The 19,033-nt window shown below is 38.8% G+C and overlaps 1 protein-coding gene across 16 annotated transcripts in view; it reads left to right on the top strand.

The window, feature by feature from the left end:
• Positions 1-19,033, top strand: part of LOC133657258 (neurexin-1a-like) — a 623,384-nt gene that overhangs the window by 228,484 nt on the left and 375,867 nt on the right. For all 16 annotated transcript variants that reach the window (XM_062058360.1, XM_062058362.1, XM_062058372.1 and 13 more), the window contains one exon: positions 2,760-3,201. In XM_062058360.1, coding sequence (XP_061914344.1) covers positions 2,760-3,201 — 442 coding nt within the window. The remainder of the gene's footprint in view (positions 1-2,759; positions 3,202-19,033) is intronic.

Genomic DNA, 19,033 nt, shown 5'->3' on the forward strand with positions numbered 1-19,033 from the left:
TGCCATTTCTAATATAAAGTAGCGTACAGTTCTAATTTGTATCTGTCAGTAGACTCGCTATGACGGTGTTTACAACTGTCGGTGCAACAAAAATGACAGGGAGAAGACGCTGCCGAAGTGGAGCCACGTAAAATAAGACAGCCCACCAAACGGCGCATCCTGAAGAGATCGTCAGAAAATGGCTTGAAGATGGTCTTTAAAATGTAATCTATGTAACATTTTGACCAAAGAACCACTATTGCATGTTATGCAGACCACAAGGAAGTGTTTTAAATGTAGAAAAAATATAAATAATACAAGGTTTCCCCTTAATGTATTTGATTGTGGTGGTGCGCCACAGCAATACCTTAAAAATGAGAGTTTTTACGTCAAAACAAAATAAAGTAGTGTATTGTATTGTAGCTTCCAGAAGAAGTCACACAAATTCCGACGCTCTTTTCAACTTTTTTCCAATCTTATGCTAACAACGGGTCAGATTTCAACAAGTTTTTCCTCCGTGCACACATGGCTCAGTGTTGCACTCCTAGACGGACAACAACACTTCTTCATTTCATGCCGACACGTTGTGTTCACAGATCATGGGAAAAATGACTATCATAACACACTAACAGACACATTAACACCAGCGGGTAGCTACAATATGAATGGATACATGAATAGTTTATTATTTGCGCACTATTGACTAGTGATGCACCGAAAATTTGGCCGCCGGAAAAAGACGTACTTTGATCACCGGAACCGTCGACGATGGAATGTTGTGATGACGTAAGCCATACACGCAGGGTCGTCTCGAGCGCAGGCAGCATGTCCGTGCTGTGGACGTACTTCAATGTATCTGAGATATACCCGCGGACAGCGAACTTCAGAATCTAAGAGGACAGCGGCGGATTTTGAGGAGAGAAAGACTCCGTGCAGCTCAAAGCTAGTGTGATGTCATGTTGTCTGTTGCTGGCTTTTTGTGGCGGACATGGAGTGACAGAAGTAAAGAGTACTGTCCGCAATAACACCAGAAATAGATGCTAAAATTGTATCGTATACAATTGTAACTATAACTAATAAAAACAGATTTGTTTTAAATGTATGCATACATTTATTTTGCCGTTTTAAAGAAAATATATGCATAATCGCAAATAATATGATTACGTCATATTGACCACACCCCTTACAACGGCCATAACCACGCCCCCACCGCCACAGGTATCTTGGCAATCTAAGGGAAACCCTGTAATATGAACCCTTTATTGCGCCTTGTAGTCTGGTGCGTCCTTTGTATGAAACGAGACCTGAATAGACCCGCTTATTGGCAGTGCACCTCATAATCCGGTGTGCCCTATGGTACGAAAAGTGAGGTACATGGGAGAAGTGCGTAGTTACTGTGTTAATGTAAAAATTGGATAAAGTGCGTAATAGCACTTCATGGAGCCACACACTATATTGGGGACATTTGTGGATAAGCACATCTCTTTAGCATAAAAGACAAAAAATATAAGCATATAAATCAATTAAACAACAGTGGTAATATTTACTTGACATCATAGGTTGGACTTAGCAAGGTGATGTTTTATGATGCAAATCTGGGTAAAAACAAAGTCCTAGTTTACTCTGCCATCTCTTGAAGCCAAAACTTGAGATTAATTCACTAAATGCAAAGAGTGGTGCAGACTCTTTACTAAGGCTGAGTGGGCCACACCAGATCCATCTTTTGGAAAGCAAAGCACAAATAAGAGTAAAACAAAAATAAATAAATTCCCACAGGCATTCTGGTCCACTGCGCTAATTACCTTAATGGTACACTGGTCTCATTTATTTCCCAATTAAAGTGCAACGAAGTCAATGGCAGAAGTAAATTGTTAAACCACTTTCACCCTTTCTATTACTAGTAGAACAATGGTAAGCTGGTACGTGATAAACAAAGAAAGTGAACAAACATTAATCGTGGATGCTTATACTTAAATGTATTTAATTGAAGTTGAACTGCGCAAGTGTGACCATGTGATATATGTTATAGACACATAAACTTTGAAAATAAGTAATTGCTAACAAAACTAGAAACATAAAAAAATATACAATTGAATTTCAAAGTTCAGTTCATTTCAGTTCAGTTCAGTTTCAGTTTATTTCGAACATGCATACGATACAATGTAATTAATCACATATTCCAGTTGTTTCATTACAGCACGTCTGAAAAGGAGTAGGAAGAAGCTGAGCTTATTTAATCCTACCCCTTTTCATAGCAATTGTATCCAATTTCCTTGTTCTTTGTTACATAACAGTGAACACATAAATAATAAACAAATAGTATGTCATAGTAAATAAACAAATATTAAATACATAAATTATCTTTGTCTCAATAAATAAATAAAAAATTTTAAAAAAAAAGGGTTCATGATGTTCATCATAATTCTTGTTCAGTGTACTTTGTGAAGACATGTAGTTTGAACAATCTCTTAAACTTAATTATTTTGGTGCTTTGTTTGATTTCTTTAGTTAATCCATTCCATAATTTAATTCCACATACTGATATGCTAAAGGTTTTAAGTGTTATATGAGCATACAAATGTTTTAAATTCGATGTTCCTCTAAGGTTAGGTTACATTTCTCTCTTTTGTTGAGAAGAATTGTTGTACATTCTTGGGTAGCAGTTAATAGTTTGCTTTGTACATCATTTTAGCTGTTTGCAAATGCACCAAATCATTGACTTTCAATATTTGTGATTCAAAGTTGACTCGAATATAACTGTCTGATCTTTTCCTCCTCAGGTTGTGTACAAAAACAATGATGTAAGACTTGAGCTATCACGGCTGGCCAAACAGGGTGATCCCAAGATGAAGGTCCATGGCACTGTGGCCTTCAAGTGTGAGAACGTGGCCACCCTGGACCCGATCACCTTTGAGACGCCGGAGTCTTTCATCATCCTCAACAAGTGGAACGCTAAGAAAACAGGCTCCATCTCCTTTGACTTCCGCACCACCGAGCCGAATGGACTCCTCCTCTTTAGCCATGGCAAGCCAAAGCAGCAGCCGAAGGATTCCAAAAGTCCCCAGACCCTCAAGGTGGACTTCTTTGCCATAGAGATGCTGGATGGACACCTGTATCTGTTGCTGGACATGGGATCAGGGACCACAAAGACCAAGGCAGTGAATAAAAAAGTCAATGATGGCGAGTGGTACCATGTTGACTTCCAGCGGGATGGCAGATCTGGTAAGTTCAAATGCTTCTTTAAAAAAAAAAACACCAATCATCTATTGGGGGAACAAAGTTGCATTTTATTAATTAACCCTTTAAAAGTTCAAGTTAAAGTACCACTGATAGTCACACACACACTAGGTGTGGTAAAACTAACCTCTGCATTTGACCCATCCCCTTGTTCCACACCCTGGGAGGTGAGAGGAGCAGTGAGCAGCAGCGGTGGCCACACTCGGGAATCATCTTGGTAATTTAACCCCCAATTCCAACCCGTGATGCTGAGTGCCAAGCAGGGAGGTAATGGGTCCCATGTTTATAGTCTTTGGTATGACTCGGCCGGGGTTTGAACTCACGACCTACCGATCTCAGGGCGGACACTCTAAGCACAAGGCCACTGAGCAGTAAAATATTTAGGCACATTGTGTGTCTTTAAATATTCTTCTGTCTTGATTTTGAAAACGTACATTAAAATGCCAAAATTGCACCAAATGCATCATGACACAATTGAACATAAAATGGATCCATTTGGGGCCCTGAGCAGAATTTTATTTTGAGGCCCCGACTTACCATTGTTTATATATATATATATATATATATATACTATATATATATATATATATATATATATATATATATATATATATATATATATATATATATATATATATATATATATATATATATATTTATATATATATTTTGGGGTCACCCAAACAATTCTGTGGAATAGCCTTCATTTCTAAGAACAAGAATAGACTGTCGAGTTTCAGATGAAAGTTCTCTTTTTCTGGCCATTTTGAGCGTTTAATTGACCCCACAAATGTGATGCTCCAGAAACTCAATCTGCTCAAAGGAAGGTCAGTTTTGTAGCTTCTGTAACGAGCTAAACTGTTTTCAGATGTGTGAACATGATTGCACAAGGGTTTTCTAATCATCAATTAGCCTTCTGAGCCAATGAGCAAACACATTGTACCATTAGAACACTGGAGTGATAGTTGCTGGAAATGGGCCTCTATACACCTATGTAGATATTGCACCAAAAACCAGACATTTGCAGCTAGAATAGTCATTTACCACATTAGCAATGTATAGAGTGTATTTCTTTAAAGTTAAGACTAGTTTAAAGTTATCTTCATTGAAAAGTACAGTGCTTTTCCTTCAAAAATAAGGGCATTTCAATGTGACCCCAAACTTTTGAACGGTAGTGTATATATATATATATATATATATATATATATATATATATATATATATATATATATATATATATATTTTTTTTTTTTGTGTATATATGTGAAACAGTTTTTATACTTTTTAAGCAAACTTTAATTCAGTTTGATGCATGTTTTGTGATGAAAAAATAATGGGATATAAATTGTTAAACAATATATTTTTTTAGTGCAAATTAACTAATTCAACATAATTAAAACAACATATATTTGCGTATCTTCCTGACTCGTCTCCAGCCAGGATTTGATTCCAGTACGACCATTTATTAGCCCAACATTAACAATGCACGCCACTAGAGATAATGAGACTGTCAGGGGACATTTGCAATTATATTTTTATCAGTGATGGAAAAGAAAGGAGCTCGAAATAAGTTTGCGGAAAAATGTCATATGAAGAGGCCATCCATCTATCCATTTATTACCGATTGTCCCTTTTTTGGGGTCGCGGAGGCCAGTCATTCATTAATTGGCATTTTTTACATACGCTTATTCATACAAAAAAGGCCCTACGCACAGCATGTGATCTGCGTTTTAGGGCTGCATCTAACCATTATTTTAGTAGTCAACCAATCAGGGATTTTTTTTTCGATTAGTCAGCTATGATCTGCTGTACACGTTTAAATTTGACATGTCTGCAATTTAATTTTAACTAAGTTTGAAAACCAATTATAAGAAATTAAACGTTCCACAAAGTACTGTACAAAATCACAGTGGAAAAATAAACCAATATACTTATTTATTGCACTGAATGTCATGTTTACAAGAAATCTTGCACTTTATTTGTATGCCGTACTGTTAAGATTATTTTGCTGCAATTATTTACCAAAAGGAATATGAATGCCAACATAAACATTCCTGGCAGTCTATCAATTAAAATTGTATGAAGCGACTCGTCGATAATAATAATTAAAAAAAAAGGTTGATGGATTTTTATAATTAATATTGTCAACTATGTCAACTAATCGGTGCAGCCCTATTGCATTTAAGGAGGGATCTGTTACCCCAGTGGCTCTCAAACTTTTTTCACTGAGTACCACCATAATGACCAACATTAAAACACAGTAGCGTAGTAGGCCTAAGTATTCCTTAAAACAAGGCAGAGGTTTTATTTAACAAATATATTTAACATTTTTGGCCGCTAGAACCTTACACACAATGCACAAACATCATCAACAATACTCCATATACAGTACATATTTACAGTATCACTATTGGTAAGTGTATCATAATTTGAGAATCACTAAATTACACAATAAAGACAATTCAAACCCTTAAATTAAGACGGATTTTTGCCTGCATTATTCCATTGTAACCATAATAAGAAGATTGAAATTCAAGTATTGATGTGTTTTCCCCAAATAAAATAATCATACATGTTGTATACATCAATTTAAAAGACATTGGCCCTGCGATGAGGTGGCGACTTGTCCAGGGTGTACCCCGCCTTCCGCCCGATTGTAGCTGAGATAGGCTCCAGCGCCCCCCGAAGGGAATAAGCGATAGGAAATGGATGGATGGATGGATAAAATACATTGTTTTGTGCAATCTCATGTGTCTCATGTGTGACAACAATGTTCCTTGAATTCTTGAATTTAAACAATATAAACAACATAATTATAATTTAGGTTTAATCCAAACTTTGTAGACAATGTGTGGGCTTGTAACAACCGAGTAACTGTCACTAAAAAAAAAATGACAATCATTTCCCATGCAAAACACAAAAGCTATCCTAATTATGTAAAAATGTCTGATGTAAAAAAAATAAAAAATGTAAAATGGATTATACTTTTATAGTGCTTTTCTACCTTCAAGGTACTCAAAGCGCTTTGGCACTATTTCCACATTCACCCATTCCCACACACATTCACACACACATTCACACACTGATGGCGGGAGCTGCCATGCAAGGCCCAAACCACGACCCATCAGGAGCAAGGGTGAAGTGTCTTGCTCAAGGACACAACGAACGTGACTTGGTTTGTAGAAGCTGGGGATCGAACCAGGAACCCTCAGGTTGCTAGCACGGTCACTCTCCCAATCGCGCCACGCCGTCCCCCTGATATATGTTGTTAAACTGAAAAAAGAATGTACGCAATATATCTGTTTGCGATTCCAGTCTCTCTCTCTGCAGTTTCAATGGCTCCTTTGGTTAGCTCTCGCCGTGAACCTCAGGAGATGTACATTCAGCAGCAGGCACTTGGTCTTCTTAGTCAAAATGCAGCCTGTAATATATGCCATACGTCAGCCTTCCAGTCATGTCTGCCACAATATATTTTTTGACCCCTCTCCCGACGTGTCCCCTAAGCTCAGATTTGCTTCTCGGGTCCCTTTTTGATTTGGTTATCTAAGCAGCAATTTGTTAGTATGTGCTTGGAGCCAAGCCCCTGCAATGTCATGCTGTAAATTGGATGTACTCCTTGACCGTTTTCCACTCTGGAGCCCAAGAGTTTGAATTTGGGTTTCATTACGCCCTAGAGCAACACTGGGGTTTGAAGGAATAGAACTAGATATCAACAATAGTGGCGAGTTTGGAGTTTAAATTCAGGTGTATTACACGGAGATATTAGTTTTTGCACTGCATAGCACTGATCTTTTTATTTTGGTGGGTCAAAGAAAAAAACATTTCCTATTTTAGATAGTGCTCATTATGTGTCTTGTCCGTGCACTCACCCAGCAGAACGTCTAGTTGTGCTTTTTCTAGTCACTGTTCTGTCGACCCTGTCTACGTTTCCATGGAAACAGGAGGTGGTCTCTCCCAGGACCGAGACAGTTGCTGCACAGTGCTGTGCGCTAATGACATTTAAGAATAATTTATCTTGTTTCCATCAGAGTCATGGCGTCAGTGCTTTCAGGCCGCAGTGTAAAAAGAACAAAAAAGTCTCTTTAACATCCCTAGTGAGAAGACTTGCAAAACGGTTAGAATTGCGACTCAAAGTTTCAGTCAAAACGTTTCAAATTCACCAGTTATGTTTTATCTTTGCATGCCACTTTTTAGTGCCAACTATTCCTCTAACATCTCACATGTTCTATCATGAGACTCACATAAAGCTCAAAAGGCAAAGCATTATTGTTTAAACTACTGAGTACGTTGCACCTCAAATAGACTTAGACTTAGACTTAGACTTCCTTTTTATTGTCATTCAAATTTGAACTTTAAATGGAGGTGTCCTGCCAAATTTCTTCCCCCCATTTACTTCCGTGGTCATGTTTCCTCTTACGTAATTGACAGCGATCGATAGCACTTCGGCTTTGACTGCCCATCGCTGGAAGGATACTTCGTCTTTGACAGCTGCTGGAATCTGAAGAAATCGATTGTTTTTTTTTTGTACAGGCACGAAACAGGACAGTCGCGTGCCGGTTAAGGACCTCGGGCAACTTTGTGACTTTATTGGACGCAGCCCCGGAAGTTAAATGGGGGGGGGGTTGTAGGGGGGAAGAAATTTGGCGTGACAGAGGCTTTGCAGCATTTTGGAGTTCAGACGGTTTAATCATTTGCAGTTTTTGTAAACAACTGTATAATTCACTATATACAGTATATATGTATACATTTATTCATCCATGCATATTTTCCGCTTATCCAAAGTCGGGACGCGGGGGCGGCAGCCTAAGCAGAGAAGCCCAGACTTCCCTCTCCCCAGCCACTCCGTACAGCTCTTCCTGGGAGATCCCGAGGCATTCCCAGGCCAGCTGGGGGACATAGTCTCTTTACCGTGTCCTGGGTTTTCCCCGCGTTCGGACTCGCCCTAAACACCTCTCCAGAGAAGCGTTCCGGGGGCATCCTGACCAGATGCCTGAACCACCTCATCTGGCTACTCTTGATGTGGAGGAGCAGCAACTTTACTCTAAGCTCCTCTCGAATGACAGAGCTTCTCACCCTATCTCTAAGGGAGAGCCCCGCCACCGGACGGAGTAAACTCATTTTGGCCGTAAGCTTGTCATTTCGGTCATAACCCAAAGCTTATGACCATAGGTCAGGATAGAAATGTAGATACACCTGTAAATTGAGACTTTTGCCTTCCGTCTCTGCTCATTCTTCACCACAACGGATCGATACAGTGTCCGCATTAATGCAGACACCGCACCGATCCACCTGTCGATGTCACGATCGACTCTCCCCTTGCTTCGTGAACAAGATCCCGAAGTACTTTAACTCCTCCACTTGGGCCAGGATCTCCTCGCCAATCTGGATATGGCACTCCACCCTTTTCTGGGGCGAGAACCATTGACTCGGACTAGGAAGTGCTGATTTCCATTCCAGTCGCTTCACACTTCAATGCAAACCAGTCCAGTGAGAGCTGAAGATCATGGCCAGATGAAGCCAGCATGACCATGTCATCCGCAAAAAGCGGAGTCCAAATCCTGCAGCCACCAGACCGGATCCCTTCAACGCCCTGACTGCGCCTAGAAATTCTGTCAATAAAAGTTGTAAACAGAATTTAGTGACAAAGGGCATCCCTATAATGGGATGGTGTGGCGCAGTTGGTAGAGTGGCCGTGTCAGCAACCTGAGGGTTCCTGGTTCGATCCCCACCTTCTACCAACCGCGTCACGTCCGGTGTGTCCTTGAGCAAGACACTTCACCCTTGCTCCTGATGGGTCGTGGTTAGGGCCTTGCATGGCAGCTCCCGCCATCAGTGTGTGAATGGGTGTGTGAATGGATGAATGTGGAAATAGTGTCAAAGCGCTTTGAGTACCTTGAAGGTAGAAAAGCGCTATACAAGTATAACCCATTTATCATTTATAAATATCTATCCACCAATTATATCTTTGCGCTGATGGATGACTTAAGGGTCTTATGTTGAGCCATTATAGGCCCCAAAATAAATCAATATATCTCCTATATGAAAAAAACATCTTGCAATTAGGGTTGTCCCGATACCAATATTTTGGTACCGGTATCGGTACCCAAATGTGTCTATGAATGTTCTCATTTATCTGTCACGATCGGGTTTACGCTTACTGTGCGGTTGTTCTCCCAAGATGCAAAAATGGACGGCGTGAAGGTAGGCTTCTGTTTATTTAACATAAATCATCCAAACTACCAACAGTACAGGCAAAACAACAAAAAAGAAAGGCAGGCGTGCCTAAAACACGAGAAGCTAATACTTAAACAGATGCTATGGCATGGAACTACAAAACATACTTGGTACAGGCGTGACACAAACAATGAAGCCACACCGAATGACCGGAAAAGGCAGAACTAAATAGAGTCTCTGATGAGCAACAGGTGCGCGAAAAGGCAGGTGAAAATCATAAGTACCCATGGTGACTAAACTCAGGAAGTGCATAACCAGGAACTAAAAGGAGTCCAAAACAAACCGATAACACAAAACATGATCCGACCACGGATCATGACATCATCTAGATCATTGTCATTTCAGGGCATTCAATCGATCGCAACTGGACTGTTTGGTTTGTCTTAGAATATGTTTCGCCGCTCATCCGAGTTGGCTTCATCAGTTTGTGCTCATAGACTGAGATTGGTCAGATCTAGTCCAGCGGTTGGTGCCAAAAGTTTTGGAATATAAATATTTGGGGTTTTGGCATCAGCCGCTGGACTAGATCTGACCAATCTCAGTCTATGAGCAAGAACTGATGAAGCCTACTTGGATGAGCGCAAAACGTCTTCTAAGACACACCAAATAGTCTCGTTACGATCGAGGTACCAAAATGTATTTCAATACTTTTCAAAATAAACAGGACCACAACATAAATTTTATTTTGGCTTCATTTTAACAAAACATCTTACAATACATGAAACGTATGGTTCTTATTGCACTCAAAAATGTATTTTAAAATATTAAAACAAACATCTGATTTTTCGATTCATATTAATGTTGTGTATTTGATTCGAATTTAAGTAGTTATTTTACAGGAAAAAAGCTTCAAATCTAGTGGGCGTGACTGACCGACCCCTAAAACATATGGCACAATTAGCTACGTTTCAGTTGTTCTACAGCATGAACACTCCAGCACATCAGTGAAAAGGGCCAGATGTAATTATCTGCAGCCGGGTCTTCTATGAGCAACACTTAGAGCTGCATTTGTGACAATAGTTGATAACGATCCCTGCTGTATTTATCCGAGCTGGCTCTTTCTGCAGGAAGGAATTCTGTGAATAGACTTTTGACTCCCAGACAGCATCTTCTAACCTCAATACATCAGAGACGTAAAGCAACACTGCTTTTACGTGAGAGCTTCTGGGCTAAGAGTTCTGTGGGATACAGAGATGATACATGGCCATTGCTCCGTTGTAGATCCTACTTCCTGCCACGGCACGGATACTGTTACCACACACACACACACGCACACACACACACACACACACACACACACAAACACATAAAGAATATAGGAGCATGCACACACACTAACAGCAACACTTCTCCGTAGCTCTCTCTCCCTACAGAGAATCCAATCACACAGAGAGATTTGGCTGTATCGTCCTAACTGGATTGTCGTAATCCCCGGTTTAACACATTTTGGGGATGTGTGAGTGGGGTTAGGAGGTATGATGCCAAGTTGCGCCTGGCTGCTGATGCAGGAAGTATGAGAGCTGTCTTGCAGGCCTTTTTACCCTCTACTTTGATAACTGCAAGACAAACGTTTGAGAGCCTATGAAGTTGGCTGCAAGGGTGAAACCTCATCATGGTTAGTTAGCGATACATTACATTATATTACTTTACATTATCCTGTGCATAACTCTGCAGATGTTGCTATTGTGGTTCCTCATCTGCATGCTCTTATCTGTCATTGCGCGTCCCTCCCATGTGCCCTTTCCAGACATCTTTATCTCCATGTTCCCATCTTGTACTAGATCCATCTTCTCTGTTATGCTCTGCAGCATTCACACACACACATTACACACACACACACACACACACGCATGCACACACTTCACCTAAACCTTTTGGCTATGAATAATGTTCCAAACATAGTGCTAAAATGTGTGCGTTACGATCCGCCGTGCTCCACGCCCGATGATGGCACACGTCCCCATGGGATGCTTTAGTGCCTTCTGACAATGTAGCTTGACTGTGTTTACACACTTCCTTTACAGGACTGTGACAAGGAAGCAGAGCACTCCCAGCCCATCTTTTAAATATGATGACATCCTTTCGTCTCTCACTTGCATCAATTAAGAAAGCCAACTTGTCGACTAAAAAAACAAAAACAAAAAAAGTTTTTGGAATATTCACGCAATAATTAGAGTGTCCGCCCTGAGATCGGTAGGTTGGAGTTCAAATCCCAGCCGAGTCATACCAAAGACTATAAAAATGGGACCCATTACCTCCCTGCTTGGCACTCAGCATCAAGGGTTGGAGTTGGGGGTTAAATCACCAAAAAATGATTCCCGGGCGCGGCGCCGCTGCTGCCCACTGCTCCCCAAGGGGATGGGTCAAATGCAGAGGACAAATTTCACCACATCTAGTGTGTGTGTGACAATCATTGGTACTTTAATCTTTAATAATAGCATTCACGTGTAGTACGTGTGTTAAGGAATGCAAATAAGTCATTCGGTGATGATGTTTACACTCTGTTTACACTTTGTATATGTATACGCAGTTATATGAATATATTTATATCTGTATCACTAAACACTTAAGGCCTGCTTTACTAATATCCAAATACCACGCGCTAAACAACGAGTGCAATCTATAAAATAGCATGGGTGTGTTGCCTGTCATCTACTAACACTGCGTTTGCAATTGAAAAGTGCTACAGGCAGCCTCATTTAAGTGAGGATTTTGCCTGTACTATACATGGTTTCACCACAGACACACTCTCATTTACTGCACATTCACGTTATCTTGCTCCTACCAGTGGTGTTTTGCTATGTTTTCAAACATGCAGGAGACATTTTCCACTTTTTATGGGCATTTCAGACACACTCTTGCAGTGCAACTACAATTAAAACCACTTCTTTTCAAGATGCAAAACTTAAAAAAGTTGTTGTATATATATATATATCAGAAATATTGTGATAAAAAAAACAGACGTCATTAGAGAGTACTAAAAGACACCAAAATGCATCAATTGAATTTGCTTTAACAAGTCCTATAAAATTATATTTATCGTCAAAAAACTATTTTCCCCTGATAAATTAAGACGATAACTAATCAAAACAAATGCACAATGACTAAAACTATGACAACATGAACTGATATTTTAGTCAACGAATTAAAAACAAGACGAACATGTGTTGACAAACGAAATCCAAATATATTTAATTTTGTCTTGTAGATGGGTAGGACATGTTCGGAATGTATGCGATCGCAGCTCTTTAACAGCATCCATATGAAAGAGGGGCTGGTAGTTAGTTATGAAGGAGAGCCAAACAGACGCTTTTCCTTGTGAGATAAGAAGTTTGATACCTCAGGGCCAAAACAAAAATGGATTTAACATGTTCCACATGGTAACGTGTACACCTGGGAAAAAGTGAATAGGACACGTTTCTTTTTTACTGCTATGATGCCATCAGCAGGCATGTCATCTTGACATCTACACAACTGTAAGTTAAGACTTAGACTTAGACACATTTTATTGATCCACAAGGGAAACTGTTCCTCACAGTAGTTCAGTTTCAAAGGACAGAAAGGGTAAGGATGGAAAGGATAATGCAGGTATTAAGTAGACAAAAGATGTACCATAGTAGCAATATAAAATGTAACATATATGTAATATTTACATATTATATATACAGTATATAATATATACTGATATATTATATTATTATATCATATTATATTGTTATATACTATATACAATATGTAACAAATCCCAATTACCATGTACAATATTACAGTATATGTAACAGCTGCAGCAAAAAAAAAAAAAGAAAAGAGCAGCATAAAATGGAGAGTAGATCCAGCAGAATATTTACATTATAAACAAAGAGAGGTAGCTAACATAGAAGCTAATTCTACAGTATTACTTCTTTACAAAAAATAAATTTCTCTGCCTCAAAGAATCATGTATTTCATGTTAAATCTAAAGGCATGACAACTTTTAATGTGGTCCAATGCGCTTAATTCACACGTGCAGCGAAAAGAATAAGTGGATGCAGTGTTTCCGATGTATTTATTTGTTTGAGGCGGACATTTATTACCAAATGAAACGCTCCAGCCACTCGCGACCCCAATAAAGACAAGTGGTAGAAAATGGATGGCTGGATGGATTAAATTTGCCTCGCCACATGTGTGTATTCGCTGCTTCTGGTTCTCCCGCGCTCATAAACAAATTATGATAAAAGCCTGTATTGTAACTCTGTTTCATCACTCATATACATATCTGCTTTGCCAGCAACGTAGCATGAAAATAATTTAAAACATGCTCGAAAGATATTTTTTGGCATTGACTTGTGGAGCAAAAAATGACTAAGTGCATCATTTCTGACCATGAGATCATTCTACTTTTGTGTTAAATGTTTTGCAGATAGTCTAAATCCGGGGTCCCCAAACTTTTTGACTCCGGGGCCGCATTGGGGTAAAACAATTTGGCTGGGGGCCGCAATATATATATATATATATATATATATGTACATGTGTGTGTGTGTGTGTGTGTGTGTGTGTGTGTGTGTGTGTGTGTGTGTGTGTGTGTGTGTGTATAGAATAGAATAGAATGGACTTTATTGTCATTATATTTGTTATATATTATATTATGTATATGTATATGTATATGTAAATGTGTATATATGTGTGTGTATATATGTATATGTCTATGTATATGTATATGTATATGTCCATGTATATATATATATATATATATATATATATATATATATATATATTTATTTATATATATATATATATATATATATATATATATATATATATATATATATATATATATATATATATATATATTTATATATATATATATATATATATATATATATATATATATATATATATATATATATATATATATATATATATATGTGTGTATATAAGTGTATATATGTATATGTGTCTATATGTGTGTATATATGTATTCATACATATATATTCCTCGCACACTAATTGACTTAAAGAGTGCACTTGCTGCATGTCATGTTATCGATGGTAAAATGTATTTTTAGACAATATGATTTGCCTGAGTGGCTAGGAGACGGTAGAAAAAGGACTAGTAAGGACAAATAAAAAATTAAAATAAAAATAAAAATAAAATAAAATAAAAAATGTTATTCATTTTTTTTTTTTTAAACTTGGGACTTCCCGCGGGCCGGATTTTGGACGCTGGTGGGCCGTATCCGGCCCGCGGGCCGTAGTTTGGGGACCCCTGGTCTAAATAAAGGTGCTTTCAAATAAACTTTAAAAAGACCGTATCGTTAATGCTTTATATTTTAGTCGACTACATTTACTGTAATTTTAGATGACAAAAATGTTGCGTAGTTTCGTTGACTAAAACTAAATATATTTAGATGACTAAAATTTGAGTAAAACTAAAATACATTTTCTTCAAAACATTATGACTGAAACTAAATTTAAAACTGCTGTCATAAAGAAATTATGATGCAAGCACACATTGTAACTCTGTTTAACGTCACATATACATATCTGCTTTGCCAGCAACGTAGCATGAAAAAAATGGAAAACATGCTCGAAAAATATTTGTTGGCATTGACTTGTGGAGCAAAAAATGACTAAGTGCATCATTCCTGACCATGAGATCATGCTACTTTTGTGTTAAACAAATGCTTTGCAGGTAGTCTGAATAAAAGTGTTTTCAAATAAACTTTAAAGAGACTTTATCTCAGGGCAGCACAGTGGAACAGGGGTTATTGCGTCTGCCTCACAATATGAAGGTCCTGGGTTCGATCCTGTGCTTGGGATCTTTCTGTGTGGAGTTTGTATGTTCTCCCCGTGACTGCGTGGGTTCCCTCCGGGTACTCCGGCTTCCTCCCACCTCCAAAGACATGCACCTGGGGATAGGTTGATTGGCAACACTAAATTGGCCCTAGTGTGTGAATGTGAGTGTGAATGTTGTCTGTCTATTTGTATTGGCCCTGTGATGAGGTGGCGACTTGTCCAGGGTGTACCCTGCCTTCCGCCCGAATGCAGCTGTGACAGGCTCCAGCACCCTCTGAAAGGGACAAACGGTAGAAAATGGATGGATGGATGAATGGATGGAGACCTTATCTTTTATGCTTTATATTTTAGTCGCCTAAATTTACTGTAATTTTTAGCTGACAAAAATGTTGTGTAGTTTCGTTGACTAAAACTCAATATATTTAGATGACTGGAATATGAGTAAAACTAAAATACATTTTCGTCAAAAGACTATGACTAAATCAATGGATCAATCAATCAATCAAAGTTTATTTATATAGCCCTTAATCACAAGTGTCTCAAAGGGCTGCACAAGCCACAACCACATCAGGGCAAGACAAAACTCAACCCAATGGGATACAATGAGAAACCTTGGGGGGACCACAGATGTGGGGACCCCCCCAGTGCAATGGACGTCGAGTGGATCTAATTAATAATGTGAGAGTCCAGTCCATAGTGGGGCCAGCAGGGGATCATCTTGAGTGGAGACAAGTCAGCAGCGCAGAGACGTCCTCAACTGATTGAGCAGCTAGCGCCTCACCTAAAAACCTCTCCGCGCAGGAGAGGGGGGCAGAGCAGAAAAGAGACGGCAGATCAACTGGTCTGAAATGGGGGTTCTATTTAAAGGCTAGAGTATACAAATGAGTTTTAAGATGGGACTTTAAATGCTTCCACTGAGATAGCATCTCTAACTGTTACCACAGTTAGAGTTAATGCTGTAAAGCTCAATTTAAAACTCTGTCAAAATGAACACTGGATCTGACAGGGTGCACGTGAGTGGTGAGCGGAGGCTCCCATCACAAACCACACCGACCACACTAATGTTGACACTTGAGTTAAGTACCTGCTCTAGTCCGAGAAAAAAGTTTCCGAGTCACTAATGAGTTTGATGTAGTGTGCTCATTAGCTGTAACCTGAAGGGAGATGTTCTGGCTGTGTTGCGGGTGGCTCTTGCCAAGTGTGCAAAGCTTGGAAGTCACAACAGATGTGGCTTGAAAGAGCGGGGGCAGTGGGTGGCAGTAGGGAAGCGCTGGAACAGATGCCTGGGGCTAAGACCCTGGAAAAGGACTACAACATGCTAGCGGGACCAGGTTAATAATCGCGCTCCCGGCCTTTCAGTGTTCTCTCGGTCAAATAAAAACAAAACAATGCTGGCTCACCTTGAATATGGAGAACATATGTATATTTAACGATGAGCATTTCATGGCTATGCCATATTTAGTAGCTGCAGCTTATCAACATATTTTACGATGCATTTAAGATGTATAATTAATTGTAATATGCACATTCATGCATACTAATGTAGGTGTAAGGCAGTGTTTCTCAACTGTTTTCTGTTAAGCCCCCTCCTCGGGAAGAAGCAAACACTTTGGGCCACCCACCCTCCGCCACAGCTATAAACATCATAATTTGTCTACAAAATTGTTATAAGGTTGTCCATTGTTTATATTTTACTAACGCTAAACTTTCCAAAATGTATGCCAATATTGCAGCTACTCGATGTCAATCATGACACACATGTTCTGGTCCTGTCCCTGTCTGAAAGCCTACTGGACTATTATCTTTAAACATCTTGCAGATGCATTACATTTTAAATTGGCGCCTTGTGCAGAATTGGCTATTTTTGGAATTCCACCAAACTATCAACAAATTAAGCAGACTTTTAGGGATAGTATTGCCTTTGCATCATTAATAGCTCGTACAAGGATTTTATTGGAGTGTAAATCACAGTTTGTCCCCAAGGCCTCCCTGTGGCTTAAGGACCTCATGTTTTTCATAGATTTAAATACAATTCAATACAATCTGAGGTGTACACCAAAACAAATTGACTTGACCTGGGGTTGCATAATTAGCTACATAGCTAAATTAAAGACACAAAAGGATAAATGTGACACTCACTGTTGACAATGAACCTTTTCATTTACCTCAACTCTTTTTTCTTTGTTGTTGTTGTTTTTTATTCAGTGACACTTCTCTGTATTTGTGATCTTTATCTTTGTTGTTACCTTTTTTTCCCCTTTTAATCAGTTATTGTGTTTCTCTATTTGTTTGTGGTGAAGAGGAAGGCAGTACATTGATTTTTTTTATTATGATTTTTTTTTTTTTTTTTTTTAATTTTTGTCCTGTCCAGCTTTTCAGGCAAATCATATAGTTGATGTAGATGCCCATATCGGCTGTTCAGATTTACTTTACAAAAGAGAAGTGTAGGATACTTCTCTTGTTGCCTTATTTGTATTTGACTTTAATAAATGTATTTATATTATCATTTGGTGCAGCCGGGCCGGAGCAGGAGGGGATAGAAATAGAAAAAAAGGGAAGACAGAGGGGGACATTGTGGGGACAAAAGGGGGATAAGACAGAGAGACAATAACAACAACAACAGCAATAGAGCAACATCAGCAAATATGACATGTACAAATATGATGGTAAAAATGATAAAGACAGTACATTGCTACTCACTGTGACTGAAATGTAGGAGGGGGGAGGGGTAGTTTTTATTTTACTTTTATTTTTCTGTAACTTTTTTTTTGTATTTTTGTGTTTTTCATTTATTATTCTTTTTTTTGGGGGGGGGGGACAAAAAGTGTCTGTTTTCTCAGTACCTGTATTATGATTTCCCTATCAAATGAATAAATAAATATTGTTAAAAAAAAATAAAAAATGTATTAGTACACCTCTGCATAACACTGTATCTGTATTACCATTAAAGAAAAGGAAAAAACAAAAAAACTAATACAGATCAACTTACAATAAAGAGTAACTTCATTACCATTGTTCTTTAGTTTGAAACAGAAAAATATTTAAAGTGCATCAATTTGCCTGAATAATAAAAAAAAAAATAGAACCCTTATTTACCTACAAAACACAAATGAACTAAATTGAAAACACAATGTGTGCTGCTTTTTGTTTTGTTTTGTTTGTTTAATCAAAATGGGGTAGTCAGGATTAATGGCCACAATGAGCACATTTTGTGAAGCATGATACTCCATTATACTGATAAAATATTATCCCGGGGTCACACGTGCCCGCCCTGGCATGGCATTGCGCACACACCCCCACCCCCTATTTGACAAAAACTGGTGTAATGGAACTCTCTTCAATGTTTATTGTGAAATTCCGATGCAAATTCATGTGGGGTTTAAGTCTTTTCTCCCAACATAAACAGTTTGAGGAGGAAAGTCACTTAAAAGCTCCGCTCCCGTTTCACAACAAACAGTGAGGACATTTGCCCGGAGGCAATAAACTATTAGCCGCGCCATATCTTCCGTAGCATGCGTCTGCCACTCAAAATTCAAATTATGTTTTAATGGCAATTTTATTTTGGATCATTCTTAGCCTATTTCTGCGCCGCTCTCCCCAGGCAGGAGCAAGCTGTATAGATTACTGGATGAGGGCAGTGAAGGCAGCAGCCATTAATTACAGATCCACAACGGCTCCTGAACTAAGAGTAACGGATCCATAAACAAATGAATCACTCGGTCCGATTCCTAGTGTAAGGTATCCCTTTGCTCAACTTTACAGTCCAGTCATGTCCTCCGTTGTTTACCGTGCTTCAGATCGAGAATTA

The sequence above is a fragment of the Entelurus aequoreus genome, linkage group LG09 (genome assembly GCF_033978785.1).
Source record: "Entelurus aequoreus isolate RoL-2023_Sb linkage group LG09, RoL_Eaeq_v1.1, whole genome shotgun sequence".
In the NCBI taxonomy this organism is placed as follows: Eukaryota; Metazoa; Chordata; class Actinopteri; order Syngnathiformes; family Syngnathidae; genus Entelurus; species Entelurus aequoreus.